Consider the following 12,085-nt stretch of genomic DNA (forward strand, 5'->3'; position numbering starts at 1 on the left):
TTGTGAGCTGTGATACACCAGGTGACAACACTACACTATGTCCCGAAGGTCCCACCGAGGTGTGAGTGTCTGCGCTGGTGCTGGGTGCGCTGCATTCTGCTGATGCTGCGCCCTCAGAGGTTGCAGCTTCCTCTGAGGAGTCTGGATGCTCAGGCTGTTCCTCCTGGCTAGTGGGGATGGTTGCTTGCGATGGTCCTGTGGGGGAGTAAAGGAAAGAGTCAGAGATGTGATGCCAAGGTTACATGCACATTGCATATTGCAGATGATCATAAGTCCATCTGTTAGAACTTCAGAATCATTATCAGTGACTCATGCAATGTCAATGAGAGAGATGGGAAACTATTCTGTCACCAGCTTGCTGTGATGCACCCCTCTGTCTGTCCCCCACTTGCGCATCTTCCTCCACTCCTACGATCTCCAGGACCGCCTCCTCCCAGGGGGTGAGGTGGGCTAGTGAGGGTGGCCTTCCTCCTGTCCTCGCTCTTTCTCGCTTATTGTGAGCTCTCTTTTCCTGCAATGAGGGAGACAAGTGGAGGTTGAGCGAGAATGAAGGAGTGAGTGTAGAGAATCGATGGCATAGATGCTTAGAAGGAGAGAAAGATGGAGTGAGATGGCAAGACCAAGGGCCCTCCCTATGTGATGTAAGTTGTTTTCATAGCATGACAGTGATAGGGAGTGTGAGGGCTGCATAGTCCATTAGTTAGGTGAATGTGACCATAGAGAGAGAGGGAGTGGGAAAGGGTGCATGGATGTCAGTGTCAAGTGGGATGTGGAGGAAGAGATTGGTAAAGCTGAGAGCTGGTGAGGAAAGGCAATGGGGATCAGATTAAGAGTGATGGGAACATCATACTCACTTTTCCAGTGCGCAGAAGGTCATGGAAGCGTTTCCGACACTGGATCCATGTTCTGCTGGTATTCGAGCTGGCATTCACCTGCTCTGCCACCCTCAGCCACACAGCCTTGGTTTGCTGGGGTGGCTTCTTCCTCCCCGAGGAGGGGAAGAGCACCTCCCTGCTCTCTGTCACTCCCTCCACCAATGCCTGGAGGGCTGCCTCGTCAAATCTGGGGGATGCCTTACTCCGATGTGTCGCCATGATTGATGATGGTAGCAGCAGCTGCCAGGGCCAGAAGCTTGGCAGTCTGCTGAAGTGAGCAAGGCTTGTGGAAGCCCTTAAATGAAGCAGCAGTGATGATGTCATCGGAGGCGAGCTTCCCACCTGAAAAGCTCTCCGGCTAGGGGTTCCCACACGTGGGGAATCAATTGGCCTATAAAATCAAAATTGCATCAATTTCCCACATCGTTCAGGATTCGTGTGGGAAACACGAAATGTGGGGAACACGACCCCAACCCGCCCCCGTAGCAAAATCCAGCCCATAGAGTCCAGGAACTTCTCCCCCTCCCTGATGTGTCGCAGTGTCTGAAGCTCGGTCTCAAGCTCTTTAACATGGAGCTTGAGTTCCTCTAGCAGCAAACACTTATCGCAAACGTAATCACCGTGAGCCTCAATGGGGTCCACCGTCAGAGGCTGGCCTCACTTCCTTCGTAAGGGACGACTAAACGCATCCACATTTACGTGGCAGGAAAATGCCAGCCTATTCTGGTAAGCATTACATGTACTCAAATTTAATAAAGCAGGACAAAAAAAATCCATAAATATTTCTATGTAAAAAAAAAAAAAATTGCTTACAGTGCACAGTGATGTTAACAGGATCCTTTATGTCAGGGTTATCATACAGTGAACATGCGTATCCACCGGTATCCTCTTGCGTCACATTAATCAGCTCATACTGGTTTGCGCTGACAGCTTTCTCCTGTCCCTATGAAATTAATATAATAGACATATGTTCAATACACATCTGATCATTATAAAGTGGATGCCACAAATGAAACATACCATATTCAAAGTCTGCTGTCTTGTCAGGACACTTGCCAATCTTGAAAAATCATTTATTGATGGGAAACAAGGCCTTAACAATGAAGTATCTGTAGGTGTGTGGTTATTAATTTAAAATGTATTGGGTTCTCAAGACTGTACATTTGCATTTTATTTAGCTATTATAGATTTAGGTGTAAATTTACACATACACTTTATGAAGCTATAATACATATAGGTGTCCATATTGTGGTCCTAAATCCCGCTGGGGTTCCGCTGGTCTCCTGCCTCAACTCCGGTGGGAGACTGGCAAAACCCCCAGAGAAACAGCGGAGATCCATTTACATTGGATCTCTGCTGTTTCAAAATCAACTTGTGAGCGGTGGAACTTCCAGCCACCCCTTACAAGGCAAATGATGGGGCTGGGGTGGGCTTAGCTGGGAGAAGGGTATTTGGCATTTGCAAATAAGGAGAAAAGGGAGCTAAAAAAATTAATTAAATGGAGGACAAATTAAGACTAATCTAATAATTATATCTGACTTACGTTTTTGGTGAAGGTGAATTTGTCTGGTGAAGGGTACCCATCACCTGAGCATGATAGTGTAACATTTGTCCCCTCTTCGATGTCTTGTGCTGGTGACACTTGCAATGTAACCTTTGAAGTGTTGTCTGAACAAAAAAGAATAGTAGATGTTAGCTTTTATAGTCCTGAATATCCTTTGCATATTTCGCACTACAAATCACTTTGCATTTCATTTCCTAAAGTGAAATAGTTCTATGTTATTCAACAAATAGGGCTTTTATTATTCACTGCTAATTGACTGGAGAACAATCTATCACGCTGTAGTGATTAGTAACAGGAACTTTGACTAATTTGTCCCCTTCCTACTCCAGAAGCACAGGGTTTTGTAGCACCTGACTGTTGCCCCAGCTGAGTCAGCCGCTTCAGCACAGACAGGATTCAACCTGGAGCATTCACTGACTGGATAAACTCACCAAGCAATCAGCAACACATTCACAGGGTAGGGTTTTAAAGCTGGTTTTCTCTTTAATGGGGCTGTTACATCAAAGGCTACAAGTTTATGTCCACAGCCAGCCACATTCCTGAGCTGCCATGATTTCACCATGTCACTCTAGAGAAGCACCAAATAGGGGCCAAATCATTACTGTCCCTCTGGTAAGTGCGCAAAGACTCCACCCCGTCTCAGCTTATCTGCTGCTGAAACGTTCATCCGTGCCTTTGTTACCTCTAGACTGGACTATTCCAATTCACTCCTGACTATTCCAATTCACTCCTGACCGGTCTCCTACATTCCACACTCCATAAACTTAAGTTCATCCAAAACTCTGCTGCCCGTGTCCTAACTCGCACCAAGTCACGCTCACCCATCACCACTGTGCTTGCTGACCTACATGGACTCCCGATTAAGCAACGCCGCGATTTTAAAATTCTCATCCTTGTTTTCAAATCCCTCCATGGCCTCGCCTCTTCCCTATCTCTGTAATTTCCTCCAGCCCTACGCTCCTCCGAGATAGCTGTGCTCCTCCAAGTCTGGCCTCTTGCGCATCCACGATTTTAATCGCTCCACCATTGGTGGTCGTACCTTCAGCTGCCAAGGCCATAAGCTCTTGAATTCACTCCCTAAACCTCTCCGCCTCTCTACTATTCTTACCTCCATTTAAGACGCTCCTTAAAACATACCTCATTAACCATCTGCCTTAATACGTGGCTCGGTGTCAAATTTTGTTTGATAATGCTCCCGTGAAGTGTTGGGACGTTTTACTACGTTAAATGCAAGTTGTTGTTGTACTGTAGGGAGAGTCACCACTGCATTTACTCATATGCAGTTTATCGTAAGTATACCTTGTAGTAACTGAAGTTAGTCAAACCTGTAATCTCAATGGTTTGTAATAAACAACCATTTTAACTGCCATATTACATGTTATCCTATGCCAGTGCAGGATAAACCAAACAAACGAAGCAACCCGAAGATTCTGTGACTCCTGACTATGCTAGCTGCATATGCTTTTTAAAAAATTCATTCACAGGATGTGGGCGTCGCTGGCATGGCCAGCATTTATTGCCCATCCCCAATTGCCCTCGAGAAGGTGTTGGTGAGCGGGCCTCTTCAACCGCTGCAGTCCGTGTGATGAAGGTACTCCCACAGTGCTGTTAGGGAGGGAGTTCCAGGATTTTGACCCGCGACGATGAAGGAATGGTGATATATTTCCAAGTCAGGATGTTGTGTGACTTGGAGGTGATGGTGTTCCCACGCGCCTGCTGCCCTTGTCCTTCTAGGTGGTTGAGGTCGTGGGGTTTGGGAGGTACTGCCGAAGAATCCTTGGCGAGTTGCTGCAGTGCATCTTGTAGATAGGAACATAAAAAATAAGAGTAGGCCATACGGCCCCTCAAGCCTGCTCCGCCATTCAATAAGATCATGTCTGATCATTGACCACAACTCCACTTTCCCGCCCCATCTCCGTTTCCCTTGATTCCTCTAGAGTCCAAAAATCTAAAAATGATACACACTGCAGCCACATTGCACCAGTGGTGGAGGGAGTGAATGTTTAAGGTGATGGATGGGTTGCCAATCAAGTGGGCTGCTTTGTCCTGCATGGTGTTGAGCTTCTTGATTGTTGTTGGAACTGCACTCATCCAGGCAAATGGAGAGTATTCCGTCACATTCCTGACTTGTGCCTTGTAAATGGTGGAATATCTTTGGGGAGTCAGGAGGTGAGTCACTCGCCGCAGAATACCCAGCCTCTGACCTGCTCTTGCAGCCACAGTATTTATGTGGCTGGTCCAGTTAAGTTTCTAGTCAATGGTGACCCCCAGGATGTTGATGGTGGGGGATTCGATGATGATGATAATGCCATTGAATGTCAAGGGGTGGTGGTTAGACTTTCTCTTGCTGTAGATGGTCTTTGCCTGGCACTTCTGTGGCACGAATGTTACTTGTCACTTATCAGCTCAAGCCTGAATGCTGTTCAGGTCTTGCTGCATGTGGGCATGGACTGCATCATTATCTGAGGAGTCGTGAATGGCACTGAATACTGTGCAGTCATCAGCAAATATCCCCACTTCTGACTTTATGATGGAGGGAAGGTCATTGTTGAAGCAACTGAAGATGGTTGGGCCTAGGACACTACCCTGAGGAACTCCTGCAGCAATGTCCTGGGGCTGAGATGATTGGCCGCCAACAACCACAACCATCTTCCTTTGTGCTAGGTACGACTCCAGCCAGTTAACAGTTTGCCCCCTGGATTCCCGTTGACTTCAGTTTTACTCGGGCTCCTTGATGCCACACTCGGTCAATTGCTGCCTTGATGTCAAGGGCAGTCACTCTCACCTCACCTCTGGAATTCAGCTCTTTTGTCCATGTTTGGATCAAGACTGGATGGAGGTCTGGAGCCGAGTGGTGCTTGCGATCCCAAATTGAGCATTGGTGAGCATGTTATTGGTGAGTAAGTAACACTCGATAGCACTGTCAACAACACCTTCCATCACTTTGCTGATAATTGTCGCAATGCGCATTCCGCCCACTAAGGGGCACAATGGACATGATCTTCACCGCACGTCAATTACAAGAGAAATGCAGGGAACAGCACCAACCGCTGTACATGGCCTTCTTTGATCTCACAAAGGCCTTCGACACTGTCAACCGTGAGGGATTATGGAGTGTCCTCCTCAAATTCGGCTGCCCTCAAAAGTTTGTCACTATCCTCCGCCTACTTCACGACGACATGCAAGCCGCAAGCCGTGATCCTGACCAACGGTTCCACCACAGACCCAATTCACGTACGAACCATCGTCAAGCAAGGCTGTGTCATCGCACCAACGCTCTTCTCGATCTTCCTTGCTGCAATGCTCTATCTCACCCTCAGTAAGCTCCCCACTGGAGTGGAGCTAATTTACAGAACAAACGTGAAACTGTTCAACCTCCGTCGCCTCCAGTCCAGATCCAAGGTCGTCCCATCCTCTGTCGTCGAATTACCGTATGCAGATGACGCTTGCGTCTGCGCTCACTCGGAGGTCGAACTCCAAACCATCGTCAACACCTTCACCGAAGTGTACGAGAGCATGGACCTTACACTAAACATCCGTAAGACAAAGGTCCTCTACCAACCTGCCCCCGCCACACAGTACTGCCCACCGATTATCAAAATCCACGACAAGGCCTTGGACAACATGGACCACTTTCCATACCTCAGGAACCTACTGTCAACAAGGGCAGACGTCAACAACGAAGTCCAACACCGCCTTCAGTGTGCCAGTGCAGCCTTCGGTCGCCTGAGGAAGAGTGTGTTTGAAGACCAGGACCTCAAACCCAGCACTAAGCTCATGGTCTACAGAGCAGCAGTGATACCCGCCCTACTGTATGCCTCAGAGACATGGACCATGTACAGCAGGCACCTCAAAGCACTGGAGAGGTACCACCAACGCTGCCTCCGCAAGATCCTGCAAATCCATTGGCAGGATAGATGCACCAACGTCAGTGTTCTTGCTCAGGCCAATATCCCCAGCATCGAAGCTTTGACCACGCTCGATCAGCTCCGATGGACGGGTCACATTGTCCGCATGCCCGATACGAGACTCCCAAAACAAGTGCTCTACTCGGAGCTCCGGCATGGCAAGAGAGCCCCAGGTGGGCAGAGGAAATGCTTCAAGGACACCCTCAAAGCCTCCTTGAAAAAGTGTAACAACCCCACCGACACCTGGGAATCCCTGGCCCAAGACCGCACAAAGTGGAGGAGAAGCATCCGGGAAGGCGCTGAACACCTCGAGTCTCTTCGCCAGGAGCAAGCGGAAGTCAAGCGCAGGCAGCGCAAGGAGTGCACGTCAACCTAAGCACCCCACCCACCCGCCCCTTCAACCACCGTCTGCCCCACCTGTGACAGAGACTGTAGGTCCCGCATTGGACTCATCAGTTACCTGCGAATTCATTTTTAATGGGGAAGCAAGTCATCCTCGGTTCCGAGGGACTGCCTAAGAAGAATTGAGAGTAGAATGATGGGGCGGTAATTGGCCGGATTGGATTTGTCCTGCTTTTTGTGGACAGGACGTACTTGGGCAATTTTCCACTTTGTCGGGTAGATGTCAGTGTTGTCGTCGTACTGGAACAGTTATAAGAACATAAGAAATAGGAGGAGTAGGCCAATCGGCCCCTCGAGCCTGCTCCGCCATTCAATAAGATCATGGCTGATCTGATCCTAACCGCCAATCCACTATCACAGAACCATCTCCTGAATCTAACAGAATTAGACACACAAAATAGGAGCAGGATCAGGCTACACGGCCCCTGGGCCCGCTCCGCTACCCACAGGGCCATGACCGATCCAAACCTAGACTCATGTCCAAATTCCTGCCCGCTCCCCATAACCCTTAATTCCCTTTACTTCTAGGAAACTGTCTATTTCTGTTTTAAATTTATGTAATGATGTAGCTTCTACAGCTTTTTGGGGCAGCATATTCCATGGACCTACCACCCTCTGAGTGAAGTAGTTCCTCCTCATCTCAGTTTTGAAAGAGCAGCCCCTTATTCTAAGACTATGCCCCCTAGTTCTAGTTTCACCCATCATCGGGAACATCCTCCCCGCATCCACCCGATCCAACCCCTTCACAATCTTATATGTTTCAATAAGATCGCCTCTCATTCTTCTGAACTCCAATGAGTAGAGTCCCAATCTACTCAACCTCTCCTCATATGTCCATCCCCTCATCCCCGGGATTAACCGAGTGAACCTTCTTTGTACTGACTCGAGAGCAAGTATGTCCTTTCTTAAGTATGGACACCAAAACTGTACGCAGTATTCCAGGTGCGGTCTCACCAATACCTTGTACAGCTGAAGCAATACCTCCCTATTTTTATATTCTATCCCCCTAGCAATGAAAGCCAACATTCCATTGGCCTTCTTAATCACTTGCTGCACCTGCATACTAACCTTTTGAGTTTCGTGCACCAGGACCCCCAGATCCCTTTGTACTTCAGTACTTTCCAGTTTCTTGCCATTAAGATAATAACTTGCTCTACGATTTTTCCTGCCAAAGTGCATAACCTCACACTTTCCAGTATTGTATTCCATCTGCCAAATCTCTGCCCACTTACTTAGCCTGTCTATGTCCCCTTGCAGGTTTTTTCTGTCCTCCTCACTCACTACTTTCCCTCCCAGCTTAGTATCATCTGCAAACTTTGATATGTTACACTCGGTCCCCTCTAGTTTGGCTAGAGGCGCAGCTCTTTCTGGAGCATAAGACTTCAGCACTACAGCTGCGATGTTGTCGGGGCCCATAGCCTTTGCTGTATCCAGTGCACTCAGCCGTTTCTTGATATCACATGGAGTGAATCGAATTGGCTGAAGACTGGCTTCCACGATGGTGGGGACCTCAGGAGGAGGCAGATATGGATCATCCACTCAGCACTTCTAGCTGACGATGGAGGGTGTCCTCAGTGTGAAGGCAGGACTTCATCTCCACAAGGACTGTGCGGTGGTCACTCCTACCAATACTGTCATGTACAGATGCATCTGTAACAGATAGATTGGCAAGGACGAGGTCAAGTAGGTTTTTCCCCCCTAGTGTTGGTTCTCTCACCACCTGCCACAGGCCCAGTCTGGCAGCTATGTCCTTCAGGACTCGGCCAGCAGGGGTGCTACCGAGCCACTCTTGGTGATGGACACTGAAGTCCACCATCCAGAGTACATTCTGTACCCTTGCTACCCTCAGTGCTTCTTCCAAGTGGTGTTCAACATGGAGGAGTACTGAGTCATCAGCTGAGGGAAAGCTGTAGGTGGTAATTAGCAGGAGATTTCCTTGCCCATGTTTGGCCCGATGCCATGAGACTTCATGGGATCCGGAGGCAATGTTGAGGACTCTCGGGCCATTCCTTCACAATTGTATACAACTGAGCCGCCACCTCTGGTGGGTCTGCCCTGCCGGTGGGACAGGAAATACCCAGGGATAGTGATGGAGGAGTCTGGGACGTTGGCTGATAGTCATACTCACAGAATCATACCTATGTCAGGCTGTTGCTTATCTAGTTTGTGGGACAGCTCTCCCAATTTTGGCACAAGTCCCCAGATGTTAGTGAGGAGGACTTTGCAGGGTCGACTGGGCTGGGTGTGCCTTTGTCGTGTCCGAATCCAGGTCGATACCAGGCAGTCCGTCCAGTTTTATTCTTATAGTTTTTTGTAGTGCTTTTGAGTGGCTTGCTGAGCCATTTCAGAGGGCAGTTAAGAGTCAATCTCATTGCTGTGGGTATGGGTGAGACTGGGTAAGAACGATAATGAACCAGATGGGTTTTTATTAAAAAAATGGTCACCATTACTGATACTAGCTTTTTACGTAATTAACTGGATTTAAATTTCCCAGCTGCCGTGGTGAGATTTGAACTCATATCTCCCGATCATTAGTCCAGGCCTTTGAGATTACTAGTCTAGTGACATAACCACTATGCTACCATACCCCTACAGGATTGTTGTTCAATGATTGAATAACAAAATGTTATTCTGCAATGATTTTATATACACACATACATTATATGAGGAGCTAATATACTATAGGATAATGAGGCATTGTTATCATGACTAAGGAGTAATCTACTTTAAATGTGCACGAGGGGTCCTTGGACCAGGTTGACTATGCCATAAATCACATGCTCTATACAAGTTCATCGTTTTTTTTATTACCACTCACTAATCACAATGATGCCAGCTGTTTTACTACTGCTCTGTCATAGGCCAATCCACTAATTAATTTAAAGCCTCATTGCCAGCTGACTTCATGATTGATCACTTGGAATGGTTTTATCACTGTTGGCAACAAGTGATTGTCCTGGGTGTCGTTCCTGCCACCTTTTTTGTTGCAGAACCAACTTTAACAAATGAAAAATCTGTCCTGTTTCACATCATAAGATGATATATTTTAATTAGGATTTCTAGCTTGCCAGTATTTTCTTCGCCGACTATTGGGATTGCTGTCTGTACTTTTCTGTATCGGGAAAGGTGTGAAATGTGTACCTGATGGTCCAGGCTAGAACTATAGTATCCGTGACTCAAATATTCAAATAATACAACTTTGGGTTTCTTTTCTTCTCTGATGTCTCTAATTACATTCGAGTCTATGTCTATGGGCGGCCATGAGAAATAGCTTTTCTCACTCATGTTTACATGATGATACCACTGCCATGTGGTTTCCATCAACCAAGCAAGGCTCTCTGTTCTAGTAATTTACTGAAGAAGAGGACAAATAGCCAGCTGTTCTTGCTTTCTCTGTCCAGGAAAACACCTAAATCATCAGACTGCTAATTGCTTTGAAATCTATCTTTAATTGACAGTTTTGATTAATTGTGAAGGCGCTCTTTGTATTTTCCTTTCGTACCAGCTTGACTTCAAGAAGCATATAATCAAGCTGACAGACTAGGTTCTCCGGTTTCCTCTTGCTGCACTTCTAGAAGGGCCAGTAGCTATAATGCATAGTCTAACTATGGGAACAGAATTGCTAAGAGTTCAGAACATGTATTTTTTCGAAGAGATACTGTAAGTTAAGTACTGTAATCTAATTAATTCAGCTTCTGTTTAATATTACTTCTTAATAAACTTGATTTGCAGTTTCAGTCTGAGTAATATTTGTCAATGTGTTATGTTCTGCCAGTTCAGAGAGATCAAGAGTTATGTAGTGTACATACCAATGGGGAAAAAATGATTCATTGTTCACCCTCTGCACACTACATCCTAGATACTTTGCAAAAAGTCAAGTTTCTGATCATGTGAAGCATGGGCTCACTTATGAAAGCTACTTTTTGTGTGAGCATGAGCAGAAAATACTGAGTGAAAACCCAAATCATGAAAGACTTTTACTTCCCGAGTAAGGGAGCAGTTATACTGCTGCTTTTACATTGATGCAAAGTGGACACTGATAAAGATGGCAGTATAACTCAGAAGGCAGGTCTAAACTCCAAAGGGTATTGAGAGAAAGCTTAGTGAGATGCCCACCAGCATTTCACTTTCTCACTGGGTATACAAGGGCTTGAAATTCTTGGGATTCTCTCCACCAGTGCAAGTGTTGGAGACCCCATCCCAAATCCCATGCATGAGGTCAACTGTATGACTGGGGTGGACCTGCAAGGGTGCATAAGTGACGCCCGATTCGAACTGCTGGTGGAATGTCAGAGCGGTGCCGTACTGCTCTGATTTGCCAAGAGGACTTCCAGCAAGTCCCTGAGAAGTGGCTCCTACTAGTCTTCTGCTCTCAATGGAGCAAGTGGGCCTCTTGGGGGGAAATAATCGCTCCCTTACAGGATTACCTTTTGCTAATAAAGCTTGGTCAAAGTGGATTTTAAGGTGAGCTTTTGAGGAGGAGGTGGTGAAGAGGCAAAGGGTTTTAGGGAGCGAAATCCAGAGCTTAGGGCCTAGGTGACTGAAGGCACGGCCACCAATGGTGGGGCAAAAGGAGGGGGATGTACAAAAGGCCAGAGTCAGAGGAATGCAAAGTTGTAGGACTGGAGGAGGTTACAGAGGGAAGGAGCAGCAAGGCCTTGAAGGGATTTAAATATATGAGGATCAAAATATTAAATAAGAGGTACTGCAGGACTGGGGGGGGCCAGGGTCAATGTGAGTCAGCAAAGGCAGGGTTGTAGGTGAATGGGACAGGATATGGGCAGCAGAGTTTTGGATGAGCTGAAGTTTACATAGTGTGGAGGATGGGAGGCCGGCCAGGAGTGTACTGGAATAGTTGAATTTGGAGGTGATAAGGCATGGATCAAGGCTTCACAGGCAGATAGACTGAGGCAGCATTGGAGGCGGGCAATGTTATGGAGGTAGAGGTGGTCTTTGTGATGGAGAGGATATGGGGTTGGCAGCTCAGCTCGGGGTTGAATAGGACTCCGGGATTCCAAAACTCTGGTTCAACCCGAGACAATATCTGCAAAGGAAGAATCGGTGGCAAGGGGATGGAAGACCATGGCTTCAGTCTTCCCAAAGTTAAATGGAGAAACTGGGTATCGGACATGTAATCTGACAATACTGCAGAAGTGGAGGGATCGAAAGGGGTAGAACTTGACATCGTCATTGTATATGTGGAAGCTGACCCCATGTTTACACATAATGTTGCCATGGGGCAGCACATAGGTGAGCAAGAGGAAAGCACCAAGAATAGAAACTTGGGGGACTCCAGTGGCAACAGTCCGGGGCTGGAAGAGAAGCTAATGCTGGAG

The 12,085-nt window shown here is 47.2% G+C and overlaps 1 protein-coding gene across 3 annotated transcripts in view; it reads right to left on the bottom strand.

The window, feature by feature from the left end:
* The window catches only part of alcama (activated leukocyte cell adhesion molecule a), a 303,924-nt gene that overhangs the window by 25,620 nt on the left and 266,219 nt on the right, over positions 1-12,085 (bottom strand). For all 3 annotated transcript variants that reach the window (XM_086006913.1, XM_086006912.1, XM_086006914.1), the window contains 2 exons: positions 2,419-2,543; positions 1,689-1,818 (listed from right to left, as the gene is read on the bottom strand). In XM_086006913.1, coding sequence (XP_085863039.1) covers positions 1,689-1,818; positions 2,419-2,543 — 255 coding nt within the window. The remainder of the gene's footprint in view (positions 1-1,688; positions 1,819-2,418; positions 2,544-12,085) is intronic.

Source organism: Somniosus microcephalus, chromosome 14, assembly GCF_052327205.1.
Source record: "Somniosus microcephalus isolate GS21.2 chromosome 14, FLI_Smic_1.0, whole genome shotgun sequence".
NCBI classification, from domain to species: Eukaryota; Metazoa; Chordata; class Chondrichthyes; order Squaliformes; family Somniosidae; genus Somniosus; species Somniosus microcephalus.